We start from the raw sequence: 17,861 nt of genomic DNA, 5'->3' as shown, positions 1-17,861 counted from the left end.
TGTTGTATTTGTCTAGTTGTTTGACATACATAATTCATGTCTTAAGGTCATGTATTTCAGATTTCATTGCCTCATCTTGTCATTTATGGCTATGCTTTTCCATGCTAGACACATTTGATAGTTTGTAGTTATCACTCATTAGAGCGCTTAGCCATTAACGCAGGTAAAGGAGGAAAATAAACTTAGATCAGCAGCAATATTTAACTAAGTTGGAAATACAGACAGTATTTTACTTGGAGTCTTGTTTAGCAGTTATGATAGAAAGCAGAACAAGAAGTGTCATTTGACAATTTTCTATTCCAAATTTGCCATTAAAAGATGATTTTTTTATGATTTTAAGATGACTGTGAATAAAAGCAGGCCTTCTATTTTGTGCCTTTTATTTAAGAATGTATCAGATGGGAACTTATTTGAAAGGGACTCAGCATGTAATCTATGGTTTATGATTCTCTTTTTATTTGTTAGCTCTTATATAAAAACACTGGAAAAACAATTAAATAAAAAATCCTGCATTCAACATTTTGTATTACCAGTATTTGAGCAAACAATAATGTGCATTTCCAAAGAGTGTTTCTTGGTCAGTATCTTAAACAATTGCTGTTTTGACTGTGTTCTTACATTTTGAATCTGAATGGTTCAATGACTCTGAGGTGTAAGTGTGTGTGGTCAGCTTTAATGTTACAGTATATGTATAACAGCTGACTGCTTACAAATCACTGCATGTTTTTTTTTTTTTTTTTTTTTTTTTTTTTTTTACATAATCTTTCTCCCACAGCAGGGTTCCAGCTGGATTAATGTCTGCTTATGAATATTCCATTCAAGATGTCATAGTTTAGAACTGGACTGCATATTTTTTTATATAAATACCTGTACTTAAGTGTCCTTATCTTAGACATATAGTCTCTGGGGATTCTCTGCTAATTCTATACTATTTACATAATCCCATATAAGATGTAACCAAGAAAAGCAGCAATAAATACAACCCAAAGGTCAAAGTTACTCCTCAGAGGTTGCTTTTTCATAACTCAATGGAATATTGAAAACGGTATTTATATCTGAAATTTTGTAATTTTTACTATAAAACAAGACTGGGTGCAGTGTCTGCTCTTTCTAAAAATACATCTTTACTCTTTATCTTTACTATTCTGATATACTGTTTGTTATTAATTTATTCACTCAGAATAATGAACCATGCAGTTGATTTTGGTGAAACAAGATGTTCCCAAATTATGATCAGATTTTTGGTCTTTTAGACAAACTTCAGAGTCTTTGCACAATACAGATTCGAAACAAAGAGCACAAAACCCAACAGTGACCAAAAACATTTAGAGCTTCTTTTCTTATTATTTTTTTTTAGTCAGGGCGAGAGAGAGTTTCACAGCGCTCTAGTTCAGTGTTGAGGTAGAGAGGCGCCCTTCACAGTGTGCTTTCTGAGGTCATTCTGTTCTGCAGGGTTTGTGAAGCGCTTTGGGGCCCTGAGCAGATGAAAGGTGCTATTTAAATGTAAGTGCCACTCATTTATTCATTTACCTTCATCTGATTCCCATTCCAACCTGTCCGCAACCACACAGCCATATGCACACACACCCTCTCTCACATGTAGCAGTGTTTACACACAGACTGTAGCTTATATACACCGCAGAGGGTAAGACACACTAAATGCCTCCTTCATCCCTTCCCTTTCTCCATTCTGTGTGTTCTTCATTTCATTTAAGAGAACAGAGTGTTTTCTCACTCTGGAGGTGCATCATTAAATGTCTTCCACCTCTGTGTCCTACACCCTACTCCTCCTGTCTCTTTGACCAGGTGCCCTCTATGCATCTACTCCACCAACAGGCCAGCCGCAATGGAGGGCCACCTGAAGACGCACTACAAGATGGAGTATCGCTGCCGCATCTGCCAAGCCGTGTGGGCCAATCAGGCAGAGCTGGAAAGGCACACGCGTGCTCACCGCCTGGGCAACCACTACAAGTGCGAGCAATGCGGCTACCTCTCCAAAACAGCCAACAAGCTCATCGAGCATGTGCGCGTGCACACTGGCGAGCGGCCTTTCCACTGCGACCGCTGCAGCTACAGCTGCAAACGCAAGGACAATCTCAATCTCCACAAGCGGCTCAAGCACGCACCGAGACAGACCTTCGGTTGCGCCCAGTGCCCGTTCACCACCACTCACCCGTTCGTCTACAGCCGCCACATTAAAAAGCACCAAGGCGGGGAGGGGAGCGCCGAGGAAGGTGAGGCAAGGCCAGGTACGCCACACCCATGCCTTTTGGATCGAGGAGGGAGCAGCAGTGGGAGCGGGGACAGCGGGAGCACCAGTCCGCTCATGAACCTGTCTGCCTCTCAAGCCTTGCAGTCCGTCGCCCTGTCAATCACCAGCAAGCAGCAAGGCGGCACCCCTACCACGCGCTACCTCTCGGCCAACGGGACGTTCTCCACACTGGCGACCCGCTACTTGGAACAGTACAGGAACTGTGACCTGGCTCACCTCATCCCCCTCACCACGCTCTTTACGGCCCGCCGCTTCAAATTCCACAGCCCCTCGCCCTCAAACTCCTCGCCGCCCTTCTCGCCATTCTGGTCCAACTCGTCCTCGCAGTCGTCACTCAAACACTCCTTCCTGGCATACCTGGGATTGACAGAGAGAGCTAAGACAATTTGACCATCCTCGTCCTTTCTTCTTCTCCTTCACCCGCCGTTGCCCTGTATCATCAGTCACCGAAGCCACTAACTGTTCCACAGGCAGGCTAAAATACTGCCCTAAAAAGTAGTAATGATAGGAAAACATCCATTTATCAGTAGAAAAGCTATTCACGCTCAAAGAATTTAGATTTCTGTTCTATCGCAATCCAATCGTTAATCTTTTTTAAGAGGTTATTTTCCTCTACAAATCGTGAATGACCCGGAATCCGATAACAGTGCTTTATCTATTACAAGTTTTGTATTCATTTTGATGGGCAAAAGGAAACGGAACATATAAGCTTGCAAGCGCTAAGCTTTTTTTGTGCATTTTGTCAGGAATCCGAAAGCATGTTCGCTATGTGTTGCAATTGTTTTTTGAAGTCATTTAGGGGCTCAGTATGAAATATCTTGGGGTATACAGTATATGGCACGACAAAAACCAATGAAACAGATTGTTATCTTTTGAGTCTTGTTTCCAAAGCAAAGCCTCAGACCACGCACTTGTTAATTTATCAAGCTGTACATAGTTTTGTAGTCTTTCTTTTCTCTTCTCCCCCACGCCTGTTGGCATTGACTGGTTTTGCTGAATGGCGAGACTATCTGCAAATTTTAATCTTGCCTCAGCAACAAGCATAAGGCCCTTTACGACACCTGCGAGGTGCAGCTGATGGCTTTTCTTAATACAAGCCACGCTAATGGCAAAAGCAATCATTACCACTACTGCAGTGGTCGTCAACCCATGATGCCGCCCTTCAATATCTTCACCATACTTTTGGTCGCTACAGATTGTGCCATAGCTGACCGAGGTGGGCTGGCCGTATCCGGTAGGCATGAGATATATGTGACCAGTCAAGCGCCCTGTGCATAGCTAACGTATATAATGCGCACCTGTACGTTTAACAAGATGTTATGAGGTGACAGGTTTTTGGGAAAGACCCAATTATTATGTCACAAAGGCCGATTCAATGGTGCTTTTTTGGAGCTTTTTTGTAATTTTGTGTGTAAAAAAAAAGAAGAAGAAGAAGAAAAAACCTGTTCCAAAATGACTTGAATGAATGTACTTTCTGTTGGTTAATGTTAAAATGATACAGAGGTAGCTGGATTGTGGTAAGTGAGATCATGGAAAAACAATGGTATCTCGGTGGCCTTCTGTGTCTTAAATTTTTGTTCTTCTAGTTGTTTTTTATTATTATTATTATTACTTTTAATTTGAAAGAGCCTTTGAAATGTAAAATACAAATATATATATAAATATATATATCCTGTACTAACAAGCTATTATGAGAACCCCATTGGAAAATGGCTCTCAAGTGCAATGTGGAGGCAGCCATTAATTTGAAATGGATCTTTGGAAGCATGGCTTTCCATATGTTGGCAAACATGGTACCATAATTTTATGTTCCCCTCTCAGTGTTTTGAGTTTTAATTGCACTTAAAATTTTAAAATGTAAAAAAAAAGCACTTACACCCAATAGAAAACGTTCTTGATGCCAATTATGTTGACTGCCTCATCAGACAGCCTCAGTGCTACTTAAGTCATTTTTTTCTTTATTGGTTTTTTTTTTTTTTTTTTTTTTTTTGTTTTTTTTTGTCTGCTACAGTGGTTGACAACACAAATTCTAAGCCTTGTACCTGTAGGTATTTGCCAAACAGCAGACTGCTCTGTTTTTATGGATCGTATGGCATGTGTAATACGGACAGCTGAATTAAAAATCCACCCTGGACACCAAAGGGCCAGGCTAAATTTTTAACAGCAGTTTTGCACAATGCTGTAAAAATTGCACTTTTCTAAACAAAGTATCAGAAAGTAATTCTATTCAATGCTCTAAAATGGAAGACATCATAGGCTTTACTGCCCATTGTGTTGGCGAGCTCTAAATAAATCATTTTTGATCCAAATACAGTTGAATTCATGTTCAAAACAGATAAACTGTAACATTGGCGGTAACAGATTGATTTTTGATGAGCACTTTGCTTAGTTACTGGATAGATGGATTTATTTTAAGAATTTAGAATGTAGGAAACTTTAATTGGTGCATGTGTTTGGTTTAGTAACCAAACACCAATCGGCTGATGCCCATAAGCTCAATATGACCAAGTACTGGTTGATTAATTAACTTGGCTAATATATTAATCTAAATAAACCGATTCTCCTTAGCACGTTATGAAAGACACGTGCAAAGCTCCAACTTGAGGTCCTAAAATACTTTATTCTTTGACGAAAGATGCATTTGAACAAAACTGCAGTCCATTTTTGTCCAGCCAACGGGATCTGATCAATAATTTCAATGTTATCCATCATAGATGTAGAATGTTTTCCCGCCTTCATTCATGCAAGAATAGCAGACAAGGGACAAGCATAAAAACGTAGCCTGTTAAGGTCAGTCCAGGCAGGTACACAAAAGTTTTCGAATGCAGCTGACCTTAGACGTTTTTAAAAGGAAACAAGTAGCAGGATTACCTTGATAGGTCAACCTTGAACTGCAAAGAGATAATTCTTCTCAAGTTTGTTCTCCTTTAACTTGCCATTGCCCAATACAAATTCTGTATTTAAGGCCAGTTTATAAATGAAATGCAGCCATTAAAAAATGGTAGACAGTTTCTTGGCCCCGCACAGTATCCTTATTTTATACTTGTATTCTTTGCTCTCATGGTATCATTTATTTTTCTTCCTGTAGATGCCCAGCATGCAGTCTAGTGGTATGTTGTATTTTAAGTGGAGCTTCTTTGCTTGTTAATAAAGCTCCTGCTCAACCAATTATCTTTTATGCTCTAGTGCCACTTGGTGGCAATGAGTGGCCCGAGAGCCTGAGATGAAGTGAAACTGATCCTCAGGACCCATTTTGATAGAATGAATTCAAACGGAATGTCCATTGGGCAACATCCTTTGTCCGTCTGCCTTGGAACACCATGTATTCATCATGTAGAAGAACGTGGCTGCTGCTCTTTCATGCTCAGTTGTGTGGGGAAGAGGAGTGCAACAGGGATCGCTCTCTGTTCCAATACCAGTATTTATAAATACTTAATACTTGGCGTTCTGTTTGCCTAATCGCAAGGAGCAGCATTTTTTTATTTATTTTTTTTTAGCGTCATTGCGCATCAAACAAGACTGACTACCTTTTTAGCACTTCAAAAGATGCATGAAATTGCTCTTGATCTCTAGTTTGTAGCACTTACTTTTTTTTTTTTTTTTGGTCCGAAAAAAAAAGGCCAACTCGTTTTGCATTTAGCTTTGCGGGTTATTCTGCACAATCTGTTTGCTTTATCTCTTTGCTGTACTCTACAACTCAATAAGGCTCAAGTATCATTTTGTTTCTTTCTTATTTGGCACCCAGTAAACTTGTTATGTGCTGTATAAAGCTTTTTTATTACTTCATTCTTAAGGCTGTACAGGGTTGTTTGTGACAATAACTGGTAATTAGATCATTTGTACTTTTTATTTTGTTTTGTATTTTGGTTTTCTTGGTTTTGCATTCTTTATGTTCAAATTGCCAGTTCTAAATGTAACAGGATTTGAAAGTAAAGCTTACATCACGTATTACCTTAAATGTCTTGTTGTCTGTTTTATCAGTGCATGTTTTACTTTGATGTCCTCAGCTTTCATAACCTGCACTTGTCAGGTACAAAATAAAAGTAGTTAAAATGGCACAAAATATATAACAACACAGGAAGTGACATCAGTCCATGGTGTGTCTACCAGGTAAGCTGGGATTTGCATGGAAGCCTATTTCCACCACGTTAAAAAAAACAACAACAACAACAAAAAAACATGATAAATCATAATTATGATTTTAAGAAAGTCAAAATTATAGAAGAATAGTTTTGACATGAAAATAAAGGTTTATTTTATTTTTATCTCACTATTTAAAATACCTCATAATTATGTATAATAATTATATTAATGTTAATTGGTTAAAAAAAAAAACACTTGTTACTTAAATCTGTGGTGTATAAATGTTCCATTTACACCGATTAGCCACAACATTAAAACTACCTGCCTAATATCGTGTATGTCCCCCATGTGCTCCCAAAACAGCTCTGATGTATCTAATGTGTCCTGTGGTATCTGGCACCGAGATGTTAGCAGCAGATCCTTTTAAAGGGATACTCCACCCCAAAATAAAAATTTTGTCATTATTTGCTTACCCCCATGTTGTTCCAAACCCGTAAAAGCTTTGTTTGTCTTCGGGACACAATTTAAGCTATTTTGGATGAAAACAGGTATGCTTGAGACTGTCCCATAGATTACCAAATAAATAACAGTGTCAAGGTCCAGGAAAGTATGAAAGACATCATCAGAATAGTCCATCTGCCATCAGTGAATGTTCAACTGTAAAGTTATCAAGCGGCGAGAATACTTTTTGTACACGAAGAAAACAAAAATAACGACTTTATTCAACAATTCCTCTCCTCTGTGTCTCTCCAAATCAGCGTAGTGCCATTTTGGCAATTCTGAGCTGAATGCAGGCAGCTTACACTCTTCTGTATCTGTATTTACTTGGTCTTTTAAAAACTCTTAAATTTACCTTCATAAGACCTGCAGAAACCCTGCATAGTGCATCCTGCTGCCATCTCTTCCCCAAGTAACAATGCCCACGAACCCAGCTATCCACCTGATCTAAAAGAAATGATTCATCAGACCAGGCAACCTTCTTGCATTGTCCCATACACAGCAAACTGCAATGCACTGTGTTCTGACACCTTTCTATCATGGCCAGCATTATGTTTTAAAGCAATTTTAGCTACGGTAGCTCTTCTGTGTGATCAAACCAGATGGCTAGCCTTCACTACTCATGTGCACCAATGAGTCTTGCGCCCATGACCCTGACACCAGTTCACTGGTTGTACTTCCTTGTACCATTGTTGGTAGGTTTTAACCAATGCATAATGGAAACACCTTACAAGACCTACTGTTTTGGAGATGCTCTAACCCAGTCGTATATGCATCACTATTTGGCCCTTGTCAAAGTCACAAATGAGTCTCACTCATTTTTCCTTCTTCCAACACATGACATTCAAGTTCTGACTGCTCACTTTCTGCCTAATATATCCCAGCCCTTGACAAGGTGCCACTGTAGCAATATAATCAATGTTGTTCACTTCATCTGTCGGTGGTTGTAATGTTGTGGCTGATCAGTGTACGTATCCCCAGATACCTCTTAGACTTTGTCTTAGATCCCAAAACCTTCCTGAATTCCTGATTACATCAGGATCACGACTCTAACCCTTGGCATCCAAAAGAGAGGTTGCCTGTGCCTAAAAAAAAGCGAAGCGCTCTCCACCTTGGGAGTCCTGGGAGCGCTAGAGCGCTCTGTCCAAGCCAAAGGTTGGTCCTGCCTAATGAAAACAGATGAAGCAGAGATAAAGTGTTTGCCGACATTAAGAGCTCCATTCATCACTGTTAGCCCCAGAGCTATGAAGCACCTTGGACGACATCTCTCCCTCTCAGGCTCAGGTGGAGGCAGGCAATCTGTATGGATTTCCTCCCCTACATCCATGTATACAGCCAGAGGTTTGATAGATTTATCACGAGTCATTCTGTCATGAGGTTCAGTTAGAGTTTAAATTCCATTTGAAAAATGAGTAACTTAAATGCAAAGAGAAAAAGTCTGCATAATGAACTGTAAAAGGTTGATATAGGGTCTTACAGAGTGCAATGGTGCTGTCCACTTTCTCAGCAGCCTTAGTTTTTTCCCTTAAGGATTTAAACCATGAACCAAACCAACCAGCTGTAAGGTTTATCACAACATAAACATTTGAAGTGGGGGAAAAAAAGTATTTGAAAATTGGACTAAAATAAAAAGGTAGAAGACAAGACCATCTTTAATGAGATTAAAAATATTGCAGTAAATATAGAAATATGTACTTTTGACGCAATTTGCTTGTTTCTGATTCTCTGGTTTACCAGGAATTACTCAGGATGTTAAACACTATTATTATTAAAAATTGGTTGAAATAATGCAGACTGATGGCTTCAACAAAAGCTAGTACCATCAATTAACAACTACTGTCGCTCACAGTAGATCTGTCTTCAAAAGTTTATAAGTTAAAAATGACTAGGATTTTTTCTTTCAGAACCCAACTGATGAACTCAACAAAAATGTATATTAATTTGTTTTACAGTAATAACCAGCTTATAGCTTAATAAGTAGCTACTGTGACTAACGTGGGGCATGTGCTGCTATGCTTTCAACACCCCTGCAAGGTAACAGCAAACGTCCAATCATGTGTTTATATGGAAATGAACTATGGATCACTGTACCGAGATGAACAACAAGCCGAGGTTTGATGTGCGTTCGAGTCTGGAGGATGTCACCTTCGAGGTGGTTTAAGTCCACCATGTTGGAGCTATGTGCCAATAGATTGACTCTGGCTTTAATGAATCCTCTCCATGTTCTATCGCATCTTAATTAACATCAAAGCAGGGCTGGAGGCCAGCAAGAGCCTCTGCTTAGCTTGACCTCTGCTGGAAAGGGAAAGTTGATTAAGTGGGTCTCCAGGGTGATGAGGTCACACTGCATCTCTCTGCCAGATACCGGCTAATTTAGTCATACAGACACTTGAATACAGCAATCATATTTTATTTTAAGGCTGTATCCATTTCTACTAGTGAGCTGAGAGAGAGAAAACAGAAAAGCATCTGATCAATTTTTGATTTTTTATTTTTTTAAGAGAGTTACTGTAATCCTCTTGAATAATTGTATAATAGGCTCAGAGATTACAATTTAAAAAATGTAGTGTTCAAACCCAATATGTGTCTAGTTTGACACAGTAAAGGGTTTTTTTTTTTACTCAGCCTTGCTTGGAGCTTGTCTATGCTGAGGCGACCTTTCGACACAGGCGAGTGAAAGTTGGCGGCAGGCAATCGATAGGCTGTTGGCTTTTTTGTTTGTAGGTTCAAGCCGGCCTTGGCTTTATTACAGCCGGGTTCGAGTCATGGGGGAGTTGCAGTCTTTGGCTGCTGCAAAAGCCTGAGTGAGAGGAGCTCCCTCCTGTTTGCCAAAAGTGTAATCCCTCTGTGACCTCATGCAACCCTGCCTCCAGAGGAAAAGCTGCTTAGAGGAGTGCCTATCTACAGGAAGACCCCCCTTCCACCTCCCTTCTCCCTTTTTCCCTCCATTCCATCGCCTCGCTCTCTTCTACCTTCACGTTCTTCTCCCAAGTTGTCTCAACATCAATATTTCCCAGGCTCCCTCACTTCACCCCTGTCAGATGGCTGGATCTGAGGGCATTAGGGAACCGCAGCAAGCCAAGTATTAAGAGATCCCTGTTCAGGTTGGGGATAAGAAAACAAACAGAGCAGGGGCACGGAAAGACACGGAATCACTGTATGGAGGCAGGGCTGCTCACCGGGTTGATTAACTTAGTAGTTGACTTTGCAAATCTTCATGTAAGTTCAATGTAGATTCAGAAAATTATCATCAAATTGGTATCAGCTGTCAAAAAAAGCAACAAAGAAAAAAAAACATGCTTCTACCTACATTTTTGCAAAACTCCAAAAATATTCCTATCCATACAATTCACTGCAGTTTCCAGAATAAATGAACACTAGAAGCAATAAAACACCAATAACTTTTGTTCCTTTTCACATAAATTATGATTACAGATTAATAAAGATTTACTTTTACACAATTCCTTCTACAATACTGTTATTACCTCAAAATTCTATCACCATAGTGCATGATTTCTAAAAGAAAACATCTTTGCATTTGCATCACATAACCAGCTCCATATGTATGGCTTTTCTAGTAAACTTGCCCGTTAGCTCACCTGGTACAGCATTGCTTGGGTACAAGTACAGTCAAACACAAGTCATGATAAAAGAGCAAAGACGTGTAGAAGCAAACTAAAATGGTTTGCATATTTATCTCACACTTGCTTTTGTTAACATTATCAGCTAGGTTTAGGGAAGTAACATGACTTTCATAAGTGCCGTGAAACATGCAAGGATCTAAATAATATTTTGCAGAAATGCCACCACAGGCGCACATTTTTTAAATGAGTCTGGGTTGCAAAAAAGCTCTTGGATACTTTTTACATTTGTTGGATTCAGGAATATTTTATCTATCGATGACCACACAGGCCACACCCACCTATAGCATGATCCCACAAGACCAGGGGTGTAGCTCAGTGGGAATCCTGACAGTCTGGAGGTGCGACAGGGAATGCTCACTGGGAAGAGGAATTATCCACAAGTCCTTGGCAAGATGGTTTTAGTCAGGGGAGTGTTTGTGTAGGCACTAGACTTCAACTATATGACTGTATAGAGTGTGTTGATTGCTGTGTTTTGAATGATGCTGTCATTCATGTGGTCAGGTTGTCATGGTAACCAATTAGCATATACCTGTTTTTATACAATCTATGGAGTATACACAGAGCCCTTTGCCTTGCGTGAGTTTCCAAGTCCTACAACTCAAAAAGTAATTAGATGACATCAAGGCTATAACTGGATTGGTTTATAAGGCATGTGATCTTGTAACCTAAATAGAGTCACTAATGAATCATTAATACTCATTATTAACAAAACAAAAAAAGTGAAACTGACATGAAACAGACAAACACTGATAATTGATAACTAAATGAGTAATAATAATAATAAAAATAAATAAATTTAAATAAAAACCACTTTCTCCAGTGGTAGAGCTGCGGAGGTTGATAATTTATTGTAATCTTCATGACAAAATCTCTGGTATAAATACTGGGCTCCTAAGGGTTTGTGGAGGTGTAAGTGTCACAACCTTATGACAAAGTGGATAGTGCATATGCTCCTGGTGTAAGCAGTTGTCCTCTTGGGGGTTGCCGTTCCGGATCTAGCCTGCATCATGTTGTTTACCCACTTTGTTCCTCAAATTTTCTTTCTGGTGTCAATGATCTTGTCATTAAACGCAAAAAAAACCCATGAACAAACTTTTATACAAAGTATTAAAATATATATAAACAAATCTTAAACATTTCTCAAAGTGCTATTATGACTAACTCTAAACAGCACAATACTATACAATACAATACTATATAGCCAGAGCTTAAAAAATTTAGGAGTAGAAAAGCATTACAACGGCAATATTGCACTCTTTTGCCGGAAATGTAATTATCTTGGACCTGGGTGCAACAATAGAACAATAGGTGGCAGCAGCACCTTTTTTTCTAAAATAACATTTATGATCCTGAAAGTGTACACGAATGATTTGAATTTATTTTTGACCATTGAGTCTAATTATTCAACATTATAATAATAGCAAAATGACATGTCTTTATTTGAATACAGGGGGGATATCTTCATATTTACACTAGTGAGAATCAAAGAAACATTATTATATCACTATCACACTAACCATGTTGGAATTATGTCCAAAGACGACATCCATCATAAATGCGCTCATCCAGCTGATAACGCCAGGCCAATAGTTTTAAGTAATGCAGTTTGTGACACTGGTTTATCTCCTATGCACTCAGCAGGTTGCATGCTAGCAGTTGGGTTCAGAGCAAATAAGGAATGTTTGAAATTGCTACCAATTTTCTGATGCTTCGGTGTCTGGTGTGGGGTTGAATGGCCTGTATATTGGAAATTATTCATTTTGGCTTGTTTTTTGTTGCTTTTTGCTGAAAGTTAACAGTCAAGGATTCTGCACATATTTGGTTTGAAATGTTCTCTCATACAGAATGCAGGATCACATCACCCCAAAAAATAAAAACAGTCATCTAAATTTTATCTTGCCACTTTTTTGAGTTGCATCATGTGAATAGGAACATAATCAAAAGGTTATAAGGTTGGTCTTTATTTCTTCTTCATTTGATTGATTCTAAGGTAAAACTTATTAACCTTCGGTGAGTTTTCAAGGAATGCAACACACTTTAGATTGACTGATTTTTCCTGTGCCATTCAATTAGCCCAAATTAATTCATGTCTTCAGTTAATAAGCATAGTATCACATGGTCATTTGTCTTACAATTAAGACACTGGGTAACAAGTCATTAATTCTGTTTTGAGGGAAGACCTGGTCAAATAAATTGAAGGAAAATATATATATACAATCTTAATATCTGCTGTGCCACTGTAAACTGCTCTTTAGTCTGATAAATTATAGGTACTTTCAAATAAATGTAACACTCAAACATATTATAAGTCTTTTTTTTAAGTAACACAAATGTAGTTTTGGTTAGAAGCTGCATGAGGAAATGTAATATTTGACACATACTGGCCTATATATATATATATATATATATACATATATATGGGGAAAATTTTCCATATTGATTTTTTTTTCCCCGTATTGATATCGTTTTCATTGCATGCATGTTAATATACAAAATTGTTCCAATTTCTGTTAGGTTTCATATATGTTGTACTTCATGTACATATAATACATTTGTGTATGGCAGATATGGAATAAAAGAAATCCAATCACAATCAATATTATATTGATTATATGTCTTTCAAAAAATTCTGTATACTAATCAATCCCCATGTAAACAGATTTTCCTACATTTCCGACTAGAATGGGGAGCATCTGGTTTCTTTCTCTCTGTGCCAAGAGCAGTGTGTTCGTCTGGATGATGGTACAGTAGTCCAGGGCTGTCGCTGAGGCATTCCCAGCAGCCAGTTGGGCCATGCTCACACAGCTTGTACAGCGTGAGCCCAAACGGGCAGCACCAACAGCGCCCTGGCACTGCTCCCGGGCATGTCAGCCCACTGTTTCACCAGCCCTCACACTGGCTTTTCACTGCAGCCATGGCCCTCAAACACCTGTCAAAAGAGTCAAGCAGCAGGTAAAATTCCACCAGGAGCCATTTAAAAGTCAATTCAGAGCAGTAGCCGTGTCCCGGATTCAGTTCTTTTCAGGATTCAGTCCCATCAGAATGGATTCTGATTTTGAGTCAAACTCTGAGTGATTAGCATATAGAGACTAAGGCCAGATCTAGAAGCCCTTCAGGTTTGATATTACCATTACTGGCTATAAGAATTAGTTAATCGAATTTTTTGAGCATAAATCTTGAATGCTTTAGAGTAAAGACTTAAATTTGGTCTCTTTTTAAAGGTGTCTGATTAATGATTATTGACCACAAGGGGCCAGTTGTTCAAAAAGCTTAATCTGGATCAGAATGATCTGGATTTTGAAATCCTGTGATTTGCTTTCCAGGATCAGTTAATCCATTTTACTCTGCTGGTTTCTCAAAAATGGATTGGATCACAATGATCCAGATACACACTTTTTCAGATTACCAAATCTGGACTACTAGAGATCTAAGGAGCCCCTAAAGGGACATGGTGATGGATGGATGGATGGATGGATGGATGGATGGATGGATGGATGGAAAAAATGTCAATGCTTTTGCATTCTCTCAGAAAAGTTTTGCATTGCACTCACACTTTGCATTCCCTCACAAATAACTACTTTTGACTGGTTCATTTACAAACAGTGATTTAAAAACACTTTAAACATTATAATTTTTTTATAGCTGTTTGGGGGATTATTTTATGGCATTAAACACTTTACCGTAGGATACTGAAAGACTTAAGAGGTAGCCTAATGTCTACCGGTCTAATATATATAAGTGTGTGTGTGCGCGCATGTTCTCACATAGCAAGAGAATATACAGTCGTGGTCAGAATTATTGGCACCCTTGGTAAATATGATCAAAGAAGGCTGTGAAAATAAATCTGCATTGTTAATCATTTTGATCTTTTATTTAAAAAAATTCACATAAATCTAACCTTTCATTGGATAATAAGAATTTAAAATGGGGGAAATATCATTATGACATAAATATTTCTCTCTAATATACATTGGACAAAATTAATGGTACCCTTTTATTCAGTGCTTTTTGAAACCTCCATTTGGCATAATAACAGCTCTGAGTTTTCTCCTACTATGCATGATGAGGTTAGAGAGCACCTGACAAGAGATCAGAGACAATTCCTTCATCCAATATCTCTCCAGACCCTTCAGATTCCCAGCTCCATCATGGTCCCTCTCCTCTTGGTTTTGTGCCCATTGGTTTTGTGCCCAGTGACCCATTTTTGTGTTGTTTTTAAGGTTTGTTTTTGGATTATTGTCCAGTTGTAAGAACATGGCCCATTATAAGATTTCTAACAGAGTCAGTCACTTACTGATTTTTTATCTGTTGGTATCTGATAGAATCAAAGATGCCATGTATCTCCAGCAGAAATATAGGCCCACAACATTAAAAATACAGCAGTATATTTCATTGTACACATGGGGTACTTTTTATCCCTGTGTGCACCAAACCCATCTTGAGTGTTTGCTGCTAAAAAGCTGTTACATCTGACCATAGAAGCCAGTCCCATTTGAAGGTCCAGTCGTGTATGGTACAGAATATGTTGGGGATTGTGTTTGGATGAGAGCATTTTCTTTTCTTGATTTTTTTTTTCTTGAAACGCTCCCAAACAACGTGTGGTGTAGGTGCTGTTTGATTTATTATTATAATTATTATTATTATTATTTTTAAGGTTTTCTGGCCCCGAGACTCAACTATTTTCTGCAATTCTCCAGCTGTGGTCTTGGACAGTCTTTAGCCACTCAAACTCTCCTCCTCATCGTGCATTAGGGCGATATAGACACACGTCCTCTTCGAGGCAGATTTGTAACATTTTCTGCTGATTAGAAATTCTTAATTATTGCCCTGATGGTGGAAATGGGATTTTTTTCACTGCTCTAGCTCTTTTCTTATAGTCACTTTCTGATTTGTGAAGCTCAATTATCTTTTGCTGCACATCAGAAATACATTCTTTGGTTTTTCTCATTGTGATGGATGATTAAGGGAATTTGGCCTTTGTTTTCCCTCCTATTTATATTTATGTGAAACAGCAAGCCATGGCTGGATAATTTCATGTTCATAATCACCCTGGTATGCTCAAAATTGTAAATATGAATGGGAGTATACTTTACAGATAATTTAAGAATTTCTAGGGCTATCAATAATTGTGTCCAACGTGTATTTGAGAAAAACATTTATTTCATAATGAGATTTTCCCCCATTTTCATTTTTTTAGTTCAAAGAAAGATTAGATATTTATGATTTTTTTTTTTTTTAATAAAAGATCAAAATGATTAACAATGCAGATTTATTTTTACAGCCTTCTCAACAAATTAGAATATGGTGACATGCCAATCAGCTAATCAACTCAAAACACCTGCAAAGGTTTCCTGAGCGTTCAAAATGGTCTCTTAGTTTGGTTCACTAGGCTACACAATCATGGGGAAGACTGCTGATCTGACAGTTGTCCAGAAGTTGACACCCTTCACAAGGAGGGTAAGCTACAAACATTCATTGTCAAAGAAGAGTGCTGTAAGTTGAGTGGAAGGAAAAAGTGTGTAAGAAAAACATGCACAACCAACAGAGAGAACTGCAGCATTATGAGGATTGTCAAGCAAAATCGATTCAAGAATTTAAGTGAACTTAACAAACAATGGACTGAGGCTGGGGTCAAGGCATCAGGAGCCACCACACACAGACATGTCAAGGAGTAGGCAGAAGAACTGGACTGTTGCCCAGTGGTCCAAAGTCCTCTTTTCAGATGAGAGCAAGTTTTGTATTTCATTTGGAAACCAAGGTCCTAGAGTCTGGAGGAAGGGTGGAGAAGCTCATAGTCCAAGTTGCATGAAGTCCAGTGTTAAGTTTCCACAGTCTGTGATGATTTGGGGTGCAATGTCATCTGCTGGTGTTGGTCCTTTGTGTTTTTTGAAAACCAAAGTCACTACACCCGACATTTTGGAGCACTTCATGCTTCCTTCTGCTGACCAGCTTTTTGAAGATGCTGATTTCATTTTCCAGCAGGATTTGGCACCTGCCCACACTGCCAAAAGCACCAAAAGTTGGTTAAATGACCATGGTGTTGGTGTGCTTGACTAGCCAGCAAACTCACCAGACCTGAACCCCATAGAGAATCTATGAAGTATTCTAATTTGAGCTAGTGAATTGGTGGGTTTTTGTTAAATGTGAGCCAAAATCACCACAATTTAAAAAACCAAAGACTTGTGTGCATTGAATTTATTTAATACACGAGTTTCACAATTCGAGTTGAATTACTGAAATAAATTAACTTTTCCACGACATTCTAATTTATTGAGATGCATAAGTTTCTTATAAGTCTGTATAAGGCCACAAAAAAGAAAAATTTTTACACAATCAAGTGTAAAACCAATGTGGGGAAAATTATGACCAAATACAAACATCATATACCCATTTGTATTAAACAATAAAATTGCTTATTAATACCCAACACTCCACAGATTGATATGCAAGCAAAAACACTGATTCATGCATTGAATGAACAAAGAAAATGAATAAACTTTGATGGTCACCATCTTTTCACTTTGGAGTCTTCTTTCACCCTCCAAAGCATGAGCTCCATGCATGCCGCGGCATCCTCCAGTGTGTCATGACCAACCACTGTGGCAAATGAAAAATGTGTGTTTGTTTTCTTTTTGAGAAACAAGCATGAGCTGTTAAGCGTTTGCAAATCATGGTGATAGGTGTGCTCAATAGACTGATTTCCCTTCACTACTGACTTAATTACTAGAACACCAATTTCATTGAAGAGTTAAAAACCTCTGAACAATACCTGTATACACTGCCCCTACTTCACCTCTGAGTGTATGGAAAATGTCATGAAAAAAAGTAAATAAATAGATAAATAAATACACCCAGAGGCCAACTAAAAGCTACAGCTTCTGATTTAGCAACGTTCGATCATATGGTCATTTCTTACAAATGCGTTTAACATGCTAACATACCGCACTCTTGGATAATTCTCCCGAGATAGTCTGCAGTCAGACTGTTAAGTTCTCTTTTGTGCAGCAGACCCAGACGTTGAGCAAACACCACAGAGGTGTCAATCACAGTGCTGTGAATAATCTGAAAATGGCAGAATGACCAAAATGCAATCCTTAAGAGACACTAACCAAAACCACAAACATCAATGCCAAGTTGAAAAGGTTTACATCAGAATTCCAGCTCCAAGCCATGGCCAATCAGAATTGTGTCTGCATTAATAAAGCTCAAATGCACTGCTTGTACATCACGCAAAGATGACTTGGTACCCTTCACATCACCCTCACTGATGCCAGAGAACCTGAGCAGGATTAAAAAGGTGTGATTTACAACATTTAAATAACAGTTCGCTAATTTTTAATATATTAAAATTAAAACAACAACTA

The 17,861-nt window shown here is 38.5% G+C and overlaps 1 protein-coding gene across 8 annotated transcripts in view; it reads left to right on the top strand.

Annotated features, from left to right (window-relative positions):
• The window catches only part of LOC109068547 (zinc finger protein 827-like), a 67,103-nt gene extending 60,945 nt beyond the window's left edge, over nucleotides 1-6,158 (top strand). For 3 of the 8 annotated variants that reach the window (XM_042758108.1, XM_042758116.1, XM_042758093.1), the window contains one exon: nucleotides 1,807-6,158. In XM_042758108.1, coding sequence (XP_042614042.1) covers nucleotides 1,807-2,662 — 856 coding nt within the window. In that variant the 3' untranslated portion in view covers nucleotides 2,663-6,158. Of the gene's footprint in view, nucleotides 1-1,357; nucleotides 1,504-1,806 lie in introns of all 8 variants that reach the window. The other 5 variants (XR_006160236.1, XR_006160234.1, XM_042758130.1 and 2 more) reach the window with 5 other exon arrangements.
• Nucleotides 6,159-17,861: the final 11,703 nt, after the last annotated feature.

This window comes from Cyprinus carpio, chromosome A1 (genome assembly GCF_018340385.1).
Source record: "Cyprinus carpio isolate SPL01 chromosome A1, ASM1834038v1, whole genome shotgun sequence".
NCBI lineage: Eukaryota > Metazoa > Chordata > Actinopteri > Cypriniformes > Cyprinidae > Cyprinus > Cyprinus carpio.
The sequence above is the reverse complement of the archived record's forward strand: the minus strand, read 5'-3'. Positions and strand labels throughout refer to the sequence as shown.